Source organism: Phalaenopsis equestris, unplaced genomic scaffold (genome assembly GCF_001263595.1).
Source record: "Phalaenopsis equestris unplaced genomic scaffold, ASM126359v1 Scaffold001310, whole genome shotgun sequence".
Classification (NCBI taxonomy): domain Eukaryota; kingdom Viridiplantae; phylum Streptophyta; class Magnoliopsida; order Asparagales; family Orchidaceae; genus Phalaenopsis; species Phalaenopsis equestris.
The window spans coordinates 70,942-90,784 of NW_018165749.1; the positions used below are offsets into that span (position 1 = coordinate 70,942).

At 31.9% G+C, this 19,843-nt stretch overlaps 1 protein-coding gene across 1 annotated transcript; it reads right to left on the minus strand.

Moving 5' to 3' along the window:
• Positions 1 to 3,808: 3,808 nt before the first annotated feature.
• LOC110033942 (serine/threonine-protein phosphatase 2A activator) lies at positions 3,809 to 19,053 on the minus strand. The gene is given in 3 exon segments (XM_020738121.1): positions 3,809 to 4,056; positions 17,791 to 18,383; positions 18,386 to 19,053. Coding segments are annotated over 3 exon segments (1,263 nt in total). The 5' UTR covers positions 19,049 to 19,053; the 3' UTR covers positions 3,809 to 4,049.
• Between the last annotated feature and the right edge of the window lie 790 nt (positions 19,054 to 19,843).

Here is a 19,843-nt window from a genome sequence, read left to right on the forward strand (position 1 = left end):
GGTGGGGGTGCAGGTTCAACCATCTCAACAAGTGTTTCAGGAAACAAGTGTGATCTCCTAAGACGTGTAAGAGTGCTCGATCTCAAGGTTAAAAGAGGTGAGATTAGCCTCAACTCTTATTAGCATAAACAAAAATCTAAAATATACAACACACAATCACACTTACCCGCACAAGTCAGCCAACAATCTCACATGCAAATGTATACACTACACGAAAAAAAAATAAAAGAAAATAGAGATTAAATTAACAACAAAATTTTTTTGGTTTTTTGGCTTTTTCTCTTCCTTATTTTTTTTAGCTTTCAAATTTTTCCAAACCTGTAAAAAAAACATAATACAAATACAGACGTGGCAATAAAAATAAAAAAATAAAAGAAGTAATAAGAAATAGTAATGCTAAACTTAGATCCTATATTTTTCAACTAAAGTTTTTCTATAAGAAGAAACAATTATTAAAATTACTTTCCTTAGCAACGGTGCCAAAAACTTGACGTGTCAAAACTTATCAGGATGTAAGTCAGCCTCACAACACAAGTGCACGTGTCAAGCAGTAATGCAATTAAAGAGTACTGCGTATCGATTATTTTAATAGAAAATTGTTAGCCTACAAATCCGGTGAATCTAGCTTTGTTGTTTCACAATGTCGATTTGAATCTTAGAATCCTAATAAAATATAATAAATCGTAGGCATATAAAACAAATAAAGCAGGAAAAATCTCGAAATTTCCTTCAAGATAATGAGGCTCATGCCTTTGTGATTCGGGGATCGTGGTGATCATGAATTTTCTAAATAATTTCCTATGTAATTATTGTCAATCAAAGATATGTTACTCCTTATGTCTATGTATAGGTCAAAAGAAACCTAGGGGGAAATTGTCTTACAAGTAAAATTGTTATATTTTTTTTAAAATAAATGTAATCTTATTTTTAATAAAAGAATTATAATTAAATCACTAATTTATACTTATCCTCAGATAAATTTAATGAGTCATTAGACACGATATATAACCATTTTTTATATAGAAAAATATGAAATGATATTATTTTCTTTGGAGTATAACATCATTTTTCTTATTACTTCATGCCCATCTAATTTTAATTATGGGTGGACTTACCAAGTGGTGAGGCCCTGCAGTGGCAGTTTACAATGAAGACGAAAGGCACTGGAGATAGGATTTTATGAAAGAACATGATTAGAAAGTGGGCAAAGAAATCCTCAACACCACCAATCATATCGTGGGATTACATGCTAGCATGCAAATGGACGCTAATAGGAACCTTGAGAAAACAGAAGAAAACAATCCGTAAAAAAAGTTCTACAGTGGTAGTTTACAAAGAAGAAGAAAGGCACTGGAGATAGGATTTTATGAAAGAACATGATTAGAAAATGGGCAAAGAAATCCTCAACACCACATTGCAGATTCATTAGTGGGAGGAAGAGCAACCAATCATATCGTGGGATTACATGCTAGCATGCAAATGGAAGCTAATAGGAACCTTGAGAAAACTAATTTCTAAGGTGGTTGAGATGGTCATAGAGAGGAAAGTTGAATTAGATTTTAGGTCCTTCAACATTTAATATTGATTCTTTATAAATTTATTTTTAAATTTTTTTTTTTTTTTTACTTTTGAACATAATATATCACGTTAAATGTTTAGGCCTTATATTTCATACTATTTAAAAATCAATTGTTAAATCCTGAAATAACATGTCCAACATGTTAAACCAATTTAATTAGATATAATCATAAATTAGTCAAATATTATTATGAATTTAAGAACTTCTAGATTTGATAAATCCATATGTAATGGATCTACAAGTTAGATTTAAATAAATCCTAGTTTTAACCAAATTGTTTATTTATCTTTACCTAAGTTACATTGTATTCTCTTAAGAGAAAGGAGAGAGAGAAGAGTGTGATATGAAATATAAAGTTTTTTGCTGTTAAACTCCTTAGCTCCTAGAAATAGATATTATAAAGAAAAAAAAATAGATTATCTGTGATTCATGTTATACAATATATATTTTTTTCCACAAAAGTAAATCAATTGAGCCATGATAATAATTATTTTGTTATTTTTATTTATCTTTATTTGAGATACCAAATAAATAATTTATTTTTTTCAACATTATTTCTTTTGTTTCAAAAATTATTAAGCATTATATGATAATCATTACTGGTTGTCAGCTCAAAGTCTCTATTTTTTCAACCACATGCACTCCCCAATCCTCTTCTATTTTAAAAAAGCTCGATGGTATGCCTTCATTTTAAAAATGTTATGACAGTTTGTCTTTACTCATAAAAATAGTTGATTATCTTTATTTTGAAAAATGACTGGTGATTTATCTTTATTGTTTAAAATGACAGACAGTATGTTTTGATACTTCCGTGGCCGACCATGCTTAATTTTTTAAAATTTTTTTTAACCAATGTTTAAATTTAATATTATTTGATTTTAAATTATTAGATTTTAAATGATTTATTTATTTAACATGAATTATGAATATTTGATTGATAATTTTGAATTATTCATATTGATATTATGATTTTTTAGTAAGTTTAAATAATTTGATCATTTTTCAAAGAGAATAAAACCAATATTTAAAGAGAAAAATTTCAAACAAAAATCAAATTCATGCAGTCCAGTAATAATAATTAATGAGAACTATAATGCTCTTCAAGTGAAGTTATAAATTATAGAAAGTTTGACTATATATAAAAAGGCAATGAAAATAAATAAACTATCAGTGCATATTTACAAAGAATTTCTTTTAATAAATTCATAAAAAGACATTTTATAAACTATCCAGATTAGGGTTGTCAAAAAAGCTCGTTGTTCGCGAATAATTCCTGTTCAGTTCGTCAATATGTTCGTATACGATTCATTCGATAAGTAAACGAGACGAACGTGAACACATTTTTTTTCGTTCGGTTAGTTAAACGAACCAAACACGGACAGTTATGCGTTCGTTCATGTTCGAATCGTTATTATTAAAAATATAAAATAATTTAAAATAATTATATATAAAAAATTTATGATATTTTTATAAATTATTATATATTATAAATTAAATTTTATAAATTATTATATATAATAAATTAATAGTAATAATATATTAATATACTATATTAATAATATACTAATAAAAATTATATATTTATTTAACTCAAATTATTTATATACATTAGTATTAGGGATGTCAATCTGACTCGTCGTTCGCGAACAACTCGTGTTCGACTCGTTCGTTAAGAAACAAACATGAACAATGACTTCACGGACAATTTCGAACACGAGCTTATTTCAATTTAATTTATATATAAAATTAAATATATAAATTTCACATACCCATAGTTTTGAGATTTCACGTACCCATATACCCATAGTTTTGAGATTTCAATTTAATTTACTTTTTTATACTTTAATATATAGCCCGAATTCCTCCCATTGCAATTGCTGAATTTACAAAGAATTTCATTTTTCTTTTTTTTTTCTTTTGTAATGCTGAAATTCTTAAACTAATAAAATATGTATAACAATTTTTATTATATTTCATTGAACATAGCTGGAATTGAAAACCTTAAATGATTAAATGCGTCAAAACAATTTCATTGCTATTTCCATTGATTTTGATGCCAACCTTATCATGACACAATTTTAAGTCATTTCATATGTATGAATACAATTGAAAATTATAAAAATTTTAGACCGTACAACAACAAAAATAAAATCAAATAGGAAAAAAGATTTGTGAACTTCTCAAAATTATTCAATTTATTTTAAGATAAATAAATTGGTTACCACAATCAAGAGGAAAACAAAAAATTAGCATTACTGGGAAGAGAAGAAAATGAGAAGCGTTAAAAGCAGAATATCTTTCATGTGAATACAAATGGCTTCAAACGGAGCAAAAGAAAACAATATTAGGTAAAGGTAAGAAATTCTGCTTAATCAAAAAAGTTCCATTTACTCAATTATCCGCGCAGTAAACCGTACAGCATCCAGAACTAGCTTTGCACAAAATGAGACAGTTCGCCAACAGTAAAACTTCATTCCCTGCAAGAATAAGAGAACAAGTTTTCACCGTACAGATTAATCCGAGAAATGCTTGAGAACGTGTCATATGATGTTCATGGAATATGATAACAATATATAACAATTTTATCTGAATCTCAATTTTGGTAAAATTGGTGCAGAGCATAGGCATGTGCATTTTTTTATTTTTATTTTTTTGGTTACATAGAATGCTTTTAGCAGCTCCCAATAGATGTGATAGCGAGACAAAGTGATGATAGGATGCTTCATCATCCATTGTTCTTCAAAAACAGTTGTTCAACGAACATGTGTATTACACTACTACTACTCATACGAGTATGCAGCATTATATTTCAGGAGGATTCACATATATCATACGATTCATATACATACTTGAATATCTAACACCTAAACTTCAATATTTAAATATATAAAACACTCAAACCTTTAACATGGCATAAAAAATACCATTATACAATTTTTTAAAAGTGTAAGTGTTATATATGTAAATATCAAATGTTAGGCATTAGATAACGTAAACGCACAAGAATTGTGCGATATGCATGATAATTTTCCTACACATTTTCGTCCTATAAAAGTGATTTGCAAAAGGTTCAAGCATTAGTAGGGCAAAATAAAATTTTAAACAAATATGTAGGCGAAGTAAAAGATTTTGAGGAAAAAAAATTCACGCATAAGCCTAAGGAGAACAAAAGAGATCTAAATGGCATGTGAAGTCAGCTGAGTTCACCAGGACCTTCAGTATAATAGTTTGCAATTATCATATTTTATGCAATATGTTATTAGCCTGAAAATTTTAGGACAATGCTTTTTGAGAAAAACTGATGTGTCACTGTTTGACTCAAAAAGTTAAAATAGGATTACCATATCCAATCACAACTTAAATCACAAATACCTCATGCAAAGCATGGACATCATCATCACTAAGGTCAACATTATGAACATAACATGCAAATGGTGAGAATAATCATACGCATGAGGAGGCATACAATGACGCCGTACCAACTAATACAACAACACCAAAGCCTTAATCCCACTAGGTGGGGTCGGCTACATGAATCCTTTTTCTCCATTGCGTCCTATTTAGTGTCATACTTTCATTTAATTCTAATAAATTAAGACCATTTTTTATATAGTAAGCCCAAGTCTTCCTAGGTCTACCTCTGTCTTTCTTAACATAAGTCGAATCTAAAACATCTAACTCTGTCATTGTCGGTCTCAAAACCGGATATGAAAAGTGGAGGGTTGCGTTAGATAGTCGACAACCAACGTAAAAACTTATCGAAAAAATTCGAAAAAATCATGACATGAATTCTTTTGATGTCGTATCAACTAATGTTAATAAAAGTTTACCCTTTATGTGAGGCACCTTCTAAGAGAAGATATCATGAACAAACAAAATAATAACAGATATATCAAGCACTGCACGATCAATGTGCCAAACAGGCCTATGCCTGCGAGAGAAAAAAAAAATCCAACTTGGTAACACGAGAAACCGCATAGGCATACAAATAATAAAAGGGGCACATGAAAATTATTTTCCCCAAACCAGTTCACTACAAATGAAAAAAACCCAACTTTCTCAAGCCAAAATATAAGAATTACACTACAGATGCAAGATGAAAAATAGATAAGATATAAACTACACTAAAAAGCTCCCATCGCAAACCTTTCTAAACAGCACCATCAGTCATCTATAAAACCATCGTGTTAATTCTAGCACCAAATGTGCTTGCCCCACAAATCCATACTCACAAACAAACAGGAGAGTGATCTTTTTCTTTCATCGTCTTCCTTATTTCTTAACAACTTCTCTCTCTCTCTCCCCCATCCGCCTTTCTCTGACGCTTCATTACTTGAAAATATTCACAGTAAAATAACATGATTCCTACACTCTACCGCAGCCCACAAATACATATGGAATTTTCTACTCAAGAACTAGCCAACTGCCTTGCGGCTCTCTCCTGTAATTCAAATTTCCTCGTAAAAGTTTAGATTTGAAATCCAAACCAGGGTTAAAATTTGACTTTGAACCATCTTAACAAACGTCTAAACATTAATTAAGCAAACTATACTTCATTCAAGAAGTTTAGTGAAACAATAAATAATTGCTAATCAGAAAGGCAAGGTTAGCTTTACCGATAGTGAGTCCACCTTCTTCAGCTCCACAAGAGTGTTTCAAAAGGGAGCTCAATAATATTATGAATAAAAGTAAAAGAATAATATCTTGTGCCTTGACAGATGCAGCCACAGCAGCATGTACATCTTTTCTTCTTAAGGTCAATTCCTCAACTTCATAGAAAATGTCAATATTCTTGAACAACTTGGAGTTGGGCCATTTTCTTAAATAATTATGTAAAAGTAGTTAATGGGAAATCATTCATCAAACTTCTTATAAATGATTCTCCATTTTTTAAGTTCATGCGAGATGAGTAAATCCAGTATTATTGTCATGATCTCCAAGCCAGTATTACGTGTGCTTTCAGCTGCAAAAAAGCAATCTGCCTGTTTTCAAACTTATAGAAAAATTTCATTGCAATAATTACGATGGTTAAAATTATAAGGATTGGATCACCTCACACCGTGCTTCTACAAAAATAGCGTCAGGCTTTGTTAAAGCTGTTTTCTCTCACAAAATTTCGAATGAGATTGATTGAACTTTTTTACTACTATTTAAGGAATTGTATCTATTCTGACATTACCTATTTTAAATTTTATACATCCTGGCAAACTCAATAATTCAAATTCCAACAAATCTCTTCTTGAATTAATAGTACAGCAATAAATTTCAGATCTCTCATGTTTTTCCTGTTTAAACTAGGCTTCAAAAATCCCCAAGGACTGAGAACATGCAACACCAAGAAACCCAAATGGAGCCTTAATTTAATAGTATTGCAGCTTCTGAAGCACGGACGATGGACATCAAGATGGATTCACTAATATCAAAATGTCACCTGCCACTAAATCTTCATGGAACCAAACTGATTGTCTTTTGAACCTGAATAATATAATGATATGATCTCACACTTCAATCAGCTATGTAATATGAGATTGATCCATCTGATCATCATCAGCAATCCTACCTCAACATGAGCCCTCTTTTATAGCCTAACATGCAAACAAGAATCTGACAACTTTTAGTTCTCCAAATCATAGTGCTTTAGCATAGATGTAAATAAAATTGAAATAGTTCTATATAAAGTTGCACCCTTCCAAATAAAAGTCCAATAGAGACTTTTACTTTCATAAGAAAAAAAAAGCCCTTGTAGAACACAAGGGCTTCAGCATCTCCTAAGTACTTTCATCTTGCTTCAACGAGTACTCTAATATATCAATTTTTTTTCTTAAGCCTGATGCATGCCCAACTCAGGTTAATGCTTTAATCATAGTATCATGCTTAATTAAATTCATTGTTCTAGTGCACACTAAATCGATTTTCATATAAACATAATCACCAACACAGTTTGTAAGATAAAAATAATTTCTTACAATGACATAATGTGTGAACAAGATAAATCCATAATTCATTAATTAATTTATCTATTTCTAACAATCACTAAAAGAGCATTATTAAAAGTTATACCCGACCAATCTACAATAATATTAGCAATTAGCACTGTTGACATATTCTACATGCGATTTTCATTGGCATGCAATGCCATTTTTAAAGTTTGACAATCGCTTTTAATGTGTCATTTCTTCTTGTAATATCAGCATCTACTGATTTACCATTCATGTGATTGTCATTTGCATATAACTCTTCTTTAAAGTTTGGCAATCTCTCTTCATGTGTCATTTCTTCGTACAATTGAAGTAAGCATCTATCCTGACAAGAGGCAGATTAATTCCCAATAGGTCTTGGCCTAATTAATAATTTGTCAACCAATTTATCATCTCTGGTACCCTAGAACTAAGAAATGAAATATTTATAAAAATGTAAAGCAAACTTTTACCATCTTGTAAGAAAATTGCATCTCTATCATATAACTAGGAACACAAATTGTTGAAAAAAAAGTATAGATCACAAGTGATATACCGTTGTCTTCAATAATAATCAATGTATCTATATTTCTCAAACCATAATAATATAATTAAATTCATTAAGATGTAATTTAATGGGTGTATCTTCTTGCATTCATAGCAAAAACAATATGTTTCAAATAAAATTTGTTGAAGTTGTAATCATATGCAAAGCCTCCAATGTAAGTTTGTTATGCCAGTTTCTAAGGGCAATTTAGTTTTTTAATTCATTATTATTTAGTATAAGTAGGGCTAATATGTTTAGGGTTAGAGGCATCCATGAGATTGTAGTTGTCAGTCTTAGAGAGATTTCCTACCTTCCGATTTATAGGATTTATGAGAGTCGCCTACCTCTCGAATTGTAATTGCTTAGCTTGTGTATTCATGTTGAGTTGTTTGATGTTCTTACAATAAAATATTTCTTAGTAAGAAAAAATTATCTTGGATCGTACCATTGGTAAAAGAAAAACAGAAAAATTTGTATGAGATTAATATTGACACTACAATATCTATAGGCGGTGGAGGACTTCTTTCTCTTGGAATTGAGAAATACAAATGTGATTCTAAGAATGAAGTGGCTATGAATGATCAGAGAGACAATTGTGGATTGGAAATCCCTTACTATGGAGACTGGGGTGGAAGGGAAGAATATAGTGCTTCATAGTGACACTAGTTCGTGCAAAGCCTTGGTGTCGATGGATCCATCGAAGGTGACAGCTATATTAGAGTGGTCACTTCCTAAGGCTTGAAGGAGTTGAGAAGTTTTATGGGACATACAGGATACTATCGGAAGTTCGTTAAGGATGGTATTTTTATCGTGCGGCTGTTGATGAAAAAATTAAAGAAGGATAACTTTCGGTGAGGAAAAGTGACCCCCAGACTTTTGAAAAGTAAAAGAAAGCCATGAGGAGTGTAACAATACTGAAAGAGAACCATTCTCAAGCCAGTTTATGAGCGGGAACTACACAACTTGATCTAGTAGCAATTTTCTTTTTCTATACTTTGAGGACAAAGTGTCTTTTTGGGAGAGGAGTATTGTTACACCGATGTCTAAGAGAAATTTAGTCTTTTGTTATTTATTATTGTTTAGTATGAATAAGGCTAATATGTTCAAGTTTAGAGTTATGCATGTGATTGTGGTTGTGAATTCTAGGGTTAGAGTTTAAAAGATTTCCTACCTCTCAAATTATAGGATTTACGAGAGATTGCGTACCTTTCATATTATAGGTGATTATTTGATGTATCTGTGTTAAGTTGTATGATGTTCTTACAAGAAAATATTTATTTGTAATAAACAATCTCTGATCGTATCAAAGTCACAATCCCTCCATGGTTGTTTCTTTGATGACTTCTATGAAGACCTTATCCACCCAACATAACTGATAGTAAAAAAATTGGTCACTCAAATGTACATTATCTTCTACACACACTGGCTCTAGAATATCTTCATCAAGTCATGTAATTTCAAACACCTAATATCTTAGTTCTCTAGAGACCAAAATTCTTTGAGCCATAAAATTATTCGAGCACATATTGAAGGGGCATTTCAAATTAATATCTAATATCAATTGATGGAAAGAAATTATTTTTCATGTGGAATCACCTAGCGAGAGTGAATACTCGCACTAAAAAAAATAAAAAAATAAAAAAAAGGAAGGTAGAGATACTTAAGAATCATAACAAAATTTATGTAATTAGATCAAAGTCTATATCAACAAGGGAGAAGAATGGATATATCCTCTACCAAGAGAATCCATATAAATGAGTAACAAAATAGACCACAATAAACTGTTTTCCCCAAGCCCAAGTATGCATAATTTAACAATAAAAGAGAAGTACCAAATTTCTTACGCCAAACAAAAAAAAACCAATGATGGATGAGAGATAACAAGCTCAAATATTTAGATTATGCCTGAAAAACTCTACTTGAATCCTCCTTAAAATGATACTTGCATGGATCCACCATGCAAAATAGTTAACCGCACTCAACAAGTAAGCTAGGCATGTGAATATAAGACATGTTTTTTCAATTTCCTCCTTTTTTTTTTTCTCTTTATGTGCTCGTGTCCCTCCTCTCTTCTATTATTTATTTAAGCCATCTTTCACCGTCTCCCTCACTCATTGTAACTATTACCCCAGAAAAACATTCACAAAAGACTTCCTTCTCTCTTAAATTATGCTTAAGGCCTCCAATGAATGCATGGGAAACTTAGGTAGCAACCAAAATCACTCATGACACTCACTCAAGTCAAACTCCTTCTCCCAAGCACAACTCAAATTGCATACATTGCTTTACTATTTATCAAAATTTAAAATGAATTTAAAATGAAAATTAATTAAATTTAATTTTAAAGCAAAATCAGTTTAAACTGACTTCATGTTGCAATAGAGATGTAAACCCCTCGTTGTGTTGTCTACCATTGTTTAGCCATCCAAGCACCTTCCTCCAGCTTTTCCAGTCGTCTTGCATCAATGTTGCAACTCTATCGCCTTGCTGATACTGAAATCAATTCTACCGCTATCCAACATTCCTACATCGCCGCTATAGCCCATTGCATTCTCCTTTTGTTGTTGCCCGACTACCCCACTCTCTAACCAGCCTTCGCTACTCTTAGGAGGCCCAAATCTTCGTCAATAAACCAGCAAACTCCAAGGCGAGAAAGAGATTTCATGATCAAAATAACCAAACGACAAAAAGAGAGATATGTTATCAGCACATCGTACTAAGTTAGGTCTGAATCAGCTCAATCATCGTCAAAGACGCCCAAAAGACATCTGATTGAAAAATGAACAGTGCGAGCGCATCCAAAATGTCGACTTTAACTAAAGAAAGACACCCATGTTGATGGGTTTTACTATGCAAATTGACGACACACAAATTGAGATACAAAAATAAATGATAAAAATAATTACTAAAATTAGAACCCCTATAATTTCCTTAGAATGAAGCCACCGCCTAAGCCTTTTTCTTCCTCACATTCGCATCATTGTCTCATCCATCTCGACACCTTATTCCATTAAATAAATTTTAATTTATTTCTTTTTCTAAATATAAAAATAAAAGGGTCTTGCATATTCGAATGAAGCAAACATAATAAAAACAACGAGACGTCAGCACGGCATGTAATTTGAGCCCAAATTGTCTCGACCAATTGTCAATGTTGCTCAAACGAGCTCAGTTCATCAAACAGACTGTGCAAGCACACCCTAAACATCAAATTTATTACGATTGAAATCCATATGGTTTGGAATGTCAAATTGAAGACAATTGCACGCAAATCAAAACATGCAGGGTTTAAAGAATTGCACCAAAATCGAGGATGCATAAAAGAACAGCAGTTCACATGAAAAATTCATTTTTAAATACAAATTCTTATTATTTAATAATAATATTATTATTATTGTTATTAAATATAAATAAATATATGCACATCTCCTTATCCTTTTGCTGCCCGCTGCCTATCGCATCTCATATGTTGCACTCCATCTCTCTCCTATCTTCCCCTCCTCACAGACCTACCCAAAAACCTTTAACTGAGATGGGTTTAGTGAATTACGACAACATTTGACTGAGACCAAAAAAAAATTATTAAGGACAATTTCAATAAACATAAATGTTCTAGCAAGATGGGTTTGGGGAGGATCCATGATGGCTGTTCAATAAAACAAAAAAATAAAATAGTAAAAAATTATACTTGATTTCATGGTAACTTGTAGTCTCACAATAGTGAATGCTCATATTAAATAATATGAACATCATTTAAATACTTTCCAAAAATGAACCACTAAACTGTGGCTAGAATGAAGGAAAATTCAAGACAATTATAGTAAAAATTTAACCACACAATATAAAATAGCAATTACGAAAGTATATCTTACGAATATAAAGATAATAATCATAATAAAAAATTTCTCCAAAATAGATGATAAAATTTGAAGAAGAAAATTATTATTTTTTTAATAAATTTTTAGCACTCAAATTGAAATTCTTCAGCTGCACCACACTTGATATGGGAAAAGATGGTTAATTTTCATAAGAAGATTATCATAGAACTTTCAAATCATAGTAGCTTTAAGATCAGTTTGTACACTCGGTAGTGAACTAACGAGGTAGAAAATATTGTCAGGAAAAAACAAGTTATTTTAAAAAGTGACAAAAGTGAGTACTATTAAAAGTTTTAAAGACCGGAAAAGCTAGAAATTTTCCAAGGAGAATAGCATGCACACCAAAAAAAAAAACTACTATTTTTATGATTTACATAATAAGATGCTTTAGTAATAATGAAAATAAGACATGAAAAATAACTAAAGAAAAAGATTAACGACCAAGTCATTTTGAGAAGGCTAGATGAATTAGAAGAGAAAATAAAAGAACCTTAGAAAAAGATGACAACATCAATGAAAACGCTATATTGAAAAAAAATATTGAATGGGACATTTAAAGAAAAAAATTATTTCAAAGAGCTTAATGAACAACATAATAATATATTACAGATTAGCTTAAATGTTATTGGCTTTAAAAAATACATAATGAAAAAGCCTTAGGTCCAAATGAAAATGATATACCTCATTAGATTAACTGAATTATGGGGTATATCACAGTAAATTGGTTAACAAATCTTTTCAATTGAATTTTCAATACTCAAAGAATATCAAATGATGGGAGAATAGATATTTGGCACCAATATTTTAGGATAAAATAGAAAATACAGAGTGTTAAATATAGAGTAATCTAAAAAAAATACAGTGAAGCTATAAGAGAGAGTGATCAAGCATAATTTTAAAAAGAATATAAAAATTTTAGAAAATTAATTTTGTGTTGTATTCATGCTGAAATGTGCATGCCAAAGGAAACAACAACAGCAACAACAAAGCCTTAATCCCACTACGTGGGGTCGGCTACATGAATCTCTTTTCTCCATTGTGTCCTATTTGGTGTCATATTTTCATTTAGTTCTAGTAAATTAAGATCATTTTTTATAAAATAAGTCCAAGCCTTCCAAGGTCTACCTCTCCCTTTCTTAACACAAGTCGAATCTAAAACATCTACTCTTCTAATCGAATCATCAGATGGTTGACGTTTAATGTGATCAAACCATCTAAGACGACTTCCTCTAATTTTGTCCGTCACAGAAGCCACAACAACCCTATCACGGATAAATTCATTTCGCATTTTGTCTCTATGCGTGAAGCCACTCATCCACCTAATCATTCTCATCTCAGCAACACTTAACTTATTATTATGCTTCTCTTTTAAAGGCCAACATTCAACGCCATAGAGCATTTGGTTAGTCCTCCTTCAGTTTGAGCACAAGTAACAACTCTAGCATACATATCTTTAATGACTTGAATATAAGTCATATCAACACCTTTCTTCTCAAGAACTCTCCAAAGGATATCTCTTGGAACCTTATCGTAAGCTTTTTTAAAATCAATAAGAATCAAATGTTGATTCTCCTTATTATCTCTGGACTTCTCCATCAAACCTCTCAATAAATGTATAGCTTCCATAGTAGACCTGCCCGACATAAATCCAAATTGATTATGAGAAATCTTTGTAATACGTCTTAACCTATGCTCAATTACCCTCTCTCATAACTTTAAAGTATGACACATCAACTTAATTCCTCTATAATTTACACACTCTTGTGCATCCCCTTTATGCTTAAAAATGGGGACCAAAATACTCTTCCGCCACTCATCGGGCATCTTTTTAGTTTTAAAATAATATTAAAGAGTTTAGTAAACCTAGAAACACCCAAATCTCCTAAATATTTCCACACTTCAATTGGGATATCATCAGGTCCTACAGACTTTCCACCCTTAGTTTTCTTTAAAGCCTCATCAACTTCTTTTTTACTAATGTGACGGTAAAAATGAAATATTTTTCAGAAACTTCATTAAAAAGTTTATCAAAATAACTCACCCACTTATGTTGAATATCTTTTTCTAAGAAAAATACTTTTTAATTTTCATATTTAATACACTTTACTTGAGTCAAATCTTCATTTTTTTTTGTCTTTTTTTGGCTAGTTTATACATATATTTTCACCCTCCTTAGTATATAATCTATTATAAAGATTATTAAAAACAGAATTTTTAGCGTCATAGATTGTTCTTTTAGACTCTGTGAGGTGAGGGCCGTTTGATATTTTTCTCAGTTCTCTAAGCATTTACATTTAAACCAATTTTTATAACATAATTTCTTATATTTCATCTTTTCTTGCACATCATCTTTTCTTGCACATTATTATTTCTTGCACATTATTATTTCACCACCAACTATTTTTTATTTATAATTTTTTTTTCTTTTGATTCCCTAAGCACATCTTTTGCTATTTGTTTAATAGTGTCTGTTACTTTATCCCACATAACATTTGCTTCTTCATGAACTTCCCAAATTTTGAAATTTTAAATTTTACTCATAAAAAAATTTTATTTGTGTTTTTAGGTTCCCCCGTCTAATCCTTCAGTTTTATTTTATTTGTGCATGCCAACGGAAAGTTGAAGTTATTAAAGATATATATTATGGAACACCAATTAGTAATCTACAATAATTATGGAAACACACAGGAGTCCAATTATAGTATTTTTACATCAATTATCAATATTGAATCCATATTTTGTTAGAATATTGAGAAGTGATAACAACTATCAATCAAAACTAACATAAGATAAACTAATACGTAGAGGTATGATAAATTTAAATATTTTTTATCCATTATACAAAATAATTAAGATATACATGAGTATAATTTCTAGCGTTAAGACTAGGTGGCACAATTTGAGAAGTGATGTAGAAGTATTAAACCATAAGAGAATACGAGTAAGACTTGAAAGGTAAATTTTATAAAAATAAAATTAGGTAGATTATGTTTTATGAACATAAGTACTAAGCCAAAAAAAAATCATTGATAGCTAAGTTAAGCACTTGATATAGATGTGTAGCAAAATTAATAAAGATAAATTAAGAAATGATTATACAACAGGAATGATAAAAGTGAATTTTATAAACTAACAATTAGGTTAATTATGTTGCAAGAACACAAGTATTGGTCCATAAAAATATATTGAAAAATAAATTAAACATGATAAAAATGAAAATATTAAGATGGATGTATAATATAACTAAAAAGATAAACTAAGGAATGATTACATTTAAAGTATAATAGAAATGTCATATATTGAAGATAAGATGGATTAAAAAAAACTTTGATGGTTTGGAAATACACAACAGATCATAGAAAAAGCACTCAATAGATGGGCAGATGAAATTGATGTCGGAAGATTAGGAAGGAATATGGGTGACCTAAGGTAACATTGATAAAAAAATGTTCAGAATGATTTGAAAAGATATTTAATACCTCAAGCAACGATCAATAGAAATGAATAAAAACGAGGATTCATAAAACAATTACAAAAACATTGGAATATGATTGTATGATTGAAGATGATGATAATGAGATGATAAAAACAATAAAACTCCGCCAAGGAGTTAAGTGCTTCTAGAAAGCAATTCAAAATGAGTAATTTATGCTCTAATTGTCTTATATATATATAGGCATTATTTTTATCATGACGATCTATTAGATGAACAATGATGATTCAAATAAAAAAAAACATACCATGTATTCAGCTCCAAGCCCATCTTTACCAAACTCTACATTATAGGATCATTACTATATAACATACTGAATTAAAATGGAAAATGAATCCACTGCTCAAGAAATGGTTCATCAATAAGATGTTGAGTTCTTATAAAGTTCCTATATATTGCTAACAGAAAGAATGGGAGCTACTGCAAGTTGGCTAATTGCTACTTCAAATAAACATTGTAAAATATAGAATTCTCATTCTTACACCTAAGGGTGTGCTTGATACTCAATGGCAAGGGTAGTTTATGAGGGATATAAATCATGCCCTCCCTCTTTTAATTGTTATTCTTCTAGTTGCCTATTTTAATGACATTTTAAATTGTACAAGCAAAGAACATAGTGAGCATCTTAAAAATGTTCTTCAGGCCCTAAAAATGCTTCTTACCTCTTTTGTTATCTTCTTAAAGCTATTCTTTCAAGTGATGGATATAACTCTTGATCCTGAAATTAAGGAGATTACAAACTAACTAATAGTAATGAGAATAATAAATTTTCTCTATAAAAGAAATTTTAAATTGTAAAAAAGTTACTAATTTTGCATTTCAAAACATAAAAGAAAATGTTACAAGTGCCCAAATGTTTGGATTGTCTTATTTTAGCAAATACATCGAGGTTATTTGTGAAGCCTCTAGAGCAATAAAAGGAGTATTGTGAGCAAGGTTATCGAGTTTCTTATTTTATTAAAAACTCATTTAAAACCATGAAAAGAAGTTCAACCTATGAACAAGTAGTATGGAAAAAGTACAATTTCGTTGATATTGGGGATATCATCACCTGCCCATAACATTTATTTTTTTTCACTTATCATCAAAGCATAAAGTAATTCACCATTTTCCCTCCTCATCCCATCAGAGACCACTGTGCTTCTTCCTCCAACCCCATTGATTCATTATTCCACACGCATACCTCAACATATTCTATTTCATGATTTGTTATAGCTTTTTCTTCTCTCGCAGGCTTCCCATAACTTCAAGTCTTCATCCCTTTCCCATATGTTATGCTTATCCCTTAATTTTATGCAACTATATTTCTCTATTTCGTTATGCATTTAATGATGACAAAATCTTATAATTAGCAAAAATGAGATGTACAGTATCACTGAGATATGTATTATTTTCTATTTTGGATATTTCTCTATTTTGATAGCCTTTTAACCGCCCAAATTGTCATATTTGGAAGAAATAAGATGAGACTCAAGAGCATATGGCTTTGATTTTTGGTTTCCCCCAATTTTTATATTTCTAAGAGAAATTAAATGCATGAAACAAGGAACAACGATGATCCCAACTTGGTTATTGGTTCTATTGTGCTAATTTATAAGATCTATGATATTAAAGACAAGGTGAATCATGCTTCTTATTATGAAATGATTAAGTTACAAACAAATCATTAATAACCAAGTTGAATATTGCACAAATGATAATATTGCGATAAAAGTGCGGCAAAATTAAGGATGATATATTGAGAAATTATTATATTAAAGGACAATGGGAATAGCATCTATTGAAAATTGTTTCGCAAACAAAAAAAGGTGTTCGGGCATGACAAAGATAGAAACTGCAAGAATAGAACAAGTAGATAAAATTAATGCTAAAGGAATAAAAAGAAAAATAAGATAGACTTAAAAGTGTTGTAGACAGAATTGTATACAAATTTATGCAAAAAAGATTTAACACCTCATATAAAGCTCAATGGAAAAGGATGGAGAATAAATATTCATAAAACCAAGCTAAATAATTGGAATAAAACTAATGATGATGATGATGATAGTGGTGGTGGTGATGATTGCGAAGCCTCACCATGACTCATAATAGTAAAGTTCGATGGCTCAATCTCAAAACATGCACATGAAAGTTCCTAATTCCATATATTTCCCTCCCTTTTAAAAATGAATAATATCCATTTATACTATAAAGAGCATTCCTACTGTTCCCATTGCTCACAGAATATCTAATGCAAAAAAGTATTTTTGCAGTTTGTAGCTATAAACATAAAATTCTCTTCATGCAAATTGCACTATCTGAATTTTACCAACAGCAAATAAGGCGGCGAACTATACCATTTGATGAGTGACCCAAAAAGAAAATGCTGCATGATGGGCACCTTTTCCAGCACCTCTGCCTTGTACATCTTGAGTAGACCACTGTTGACTTTGGTCCAAGTGGGTACACCACTAATATCATCGAGCATAGGTGAGTGCTCTGCAAACACCCCCTTCTTCACCTTCCTCACGAAAGACACACAAGCCAGGTACATATACTCGTTTGAGAAATTATCCAATATATCTTGATTATGTATCGACTTGGGTTTCATATACTTATGATCAATTAGCTGCGCCGATCCAAAGATAAACGGAAGAAAGTGGTAGTCATCCAAACCCCACACCCCGTGAGAGCCAGCTGGCTCAAGGCAATACATAGTTTGCAACTTCCTCATCAGATGCAGGTATGCAACAAACACGCGAATTACCAGGGCGGGATAGTCCTCCTCCTTTATGAGCCCAAGACGTGCAAGGCAATAGATGAATGCAACGAAATTGGCCTCATGACCGGTACCATAATCTATACGAGAGGCGTTGCCGAAGGAGTCAAGGAGATAAGGAAGGAGCTCATCAGTGGCAGGACGAAGCTCTTCCGAAGTCAGAAGAGGAAGAAAACCAATGAGCTTCCCTCATCGGAAAGCTTTTCGTACCAGGAGCGGTAAGCTGGGTTTCCATAACGAGATGAATGGGGGAGTGGCGGAATCTGATCAACCCATTTGTCTAGGGTTTCAATTATGGAGAGAAGGGAGGAGATAGCGGGAGATAGAGATAAAACGGGATCGTGGATTTTGCGACCGCGGACGGAATCGGAGAGGGCAGCCACGAATCCGAGAAAGTGGCGGCCGGCGACGGAGGAGTGAAAACGCTGGATGTCGTCGGGGGAGGAGATGCGCTTCGAAGGGACCTCGAAATGGTAGGGAGGCTTGTAAAGAGGGACTGGCAATGGTTTAGGGACAGGAGTCAGGAGGATCGCGTTGGTGTTTGTTGGAGCGTTAATGGCCGGAGCTCGTATCGGGCGGTACGCCGGCGGCGGCGAGAAGTCGGACCACTGAGGAGACGAAGAGATTGAAGCTGCATCGGTGACTGGGCCACCGCAGGATCCGCAGTAGGCTTGCGGTGGCGGTGGGGTGGAAGCTGTGGCTACGGTCGCCGGTGAAGACTCAGAGGAAGAGGATGCGGTGACGGCGCCTGCATGGAAACCATGTTGATGTTCTGACATTTTTCGAAGTAGGAAATGAAACGGGGAGACGACGGTAAGGCCCCTGCGGGCCGTCATAAAAGCTCGTTCCCATGGTTAAACTTGTTAACGAAGTAAACAAGTATTTAAATCATTACACAAATAAAATTTTAAGGTTGAATTATTAATAAATTGGATATGAATAATTCTTTATCTATCATATTCTTAAATCCTTTAGTTTTTTAATCTTAAAATCCTGTATTTAATCTCAACTATATTCATTTAAACCCTTAATTCTAAAAAAAAATAGTAAGTATATAAGCTTAAAAAGACCACAACTTCCTATTCCCTAACCATTCAGTCACCCTCCCATTGGTTTCTCTCTTTTTTATCTTAAGGGTTGAGAGCCTCATCTCTCATTGTCTTATTTCTTCCTTCTCCGTCACAACTTCCTAAGAGCTCTCGTCTGATCGTCTCTTTTTGTGGGGTTGTGTTGTTTGTGTCGTAATGGGCAAAAGCTTAAAAGAGTGGAAGTCTTACTTGGGTTTCTCAAATTTATCCTCATATATCCTATCTTTCGAATCAGAGTTTAGATCGAAGGCTTACAAGGATTTCTGTTCTTCTACCTTGCTACCTAATATTTACTTATTCAAATGAGAGACTCAAGATTTTAAAATTTGAAGCTTTTCTGAAAGTAGATTATTGTGATTTCTCCCTTATTCTGTGATTTTTTTATGGAGATTTATGTTGAATGTGGATCACTAGATTATTGTTACTTTTGTGAAGGATGGGATTTTTGGAGAATGGAATGTGTTTTATTATTATTTTTTTTTCACTTGATCATTTTGACATTGTTCAAATTGTTGTTTGAATGGTTTGTGTGTTCAGGTTAGT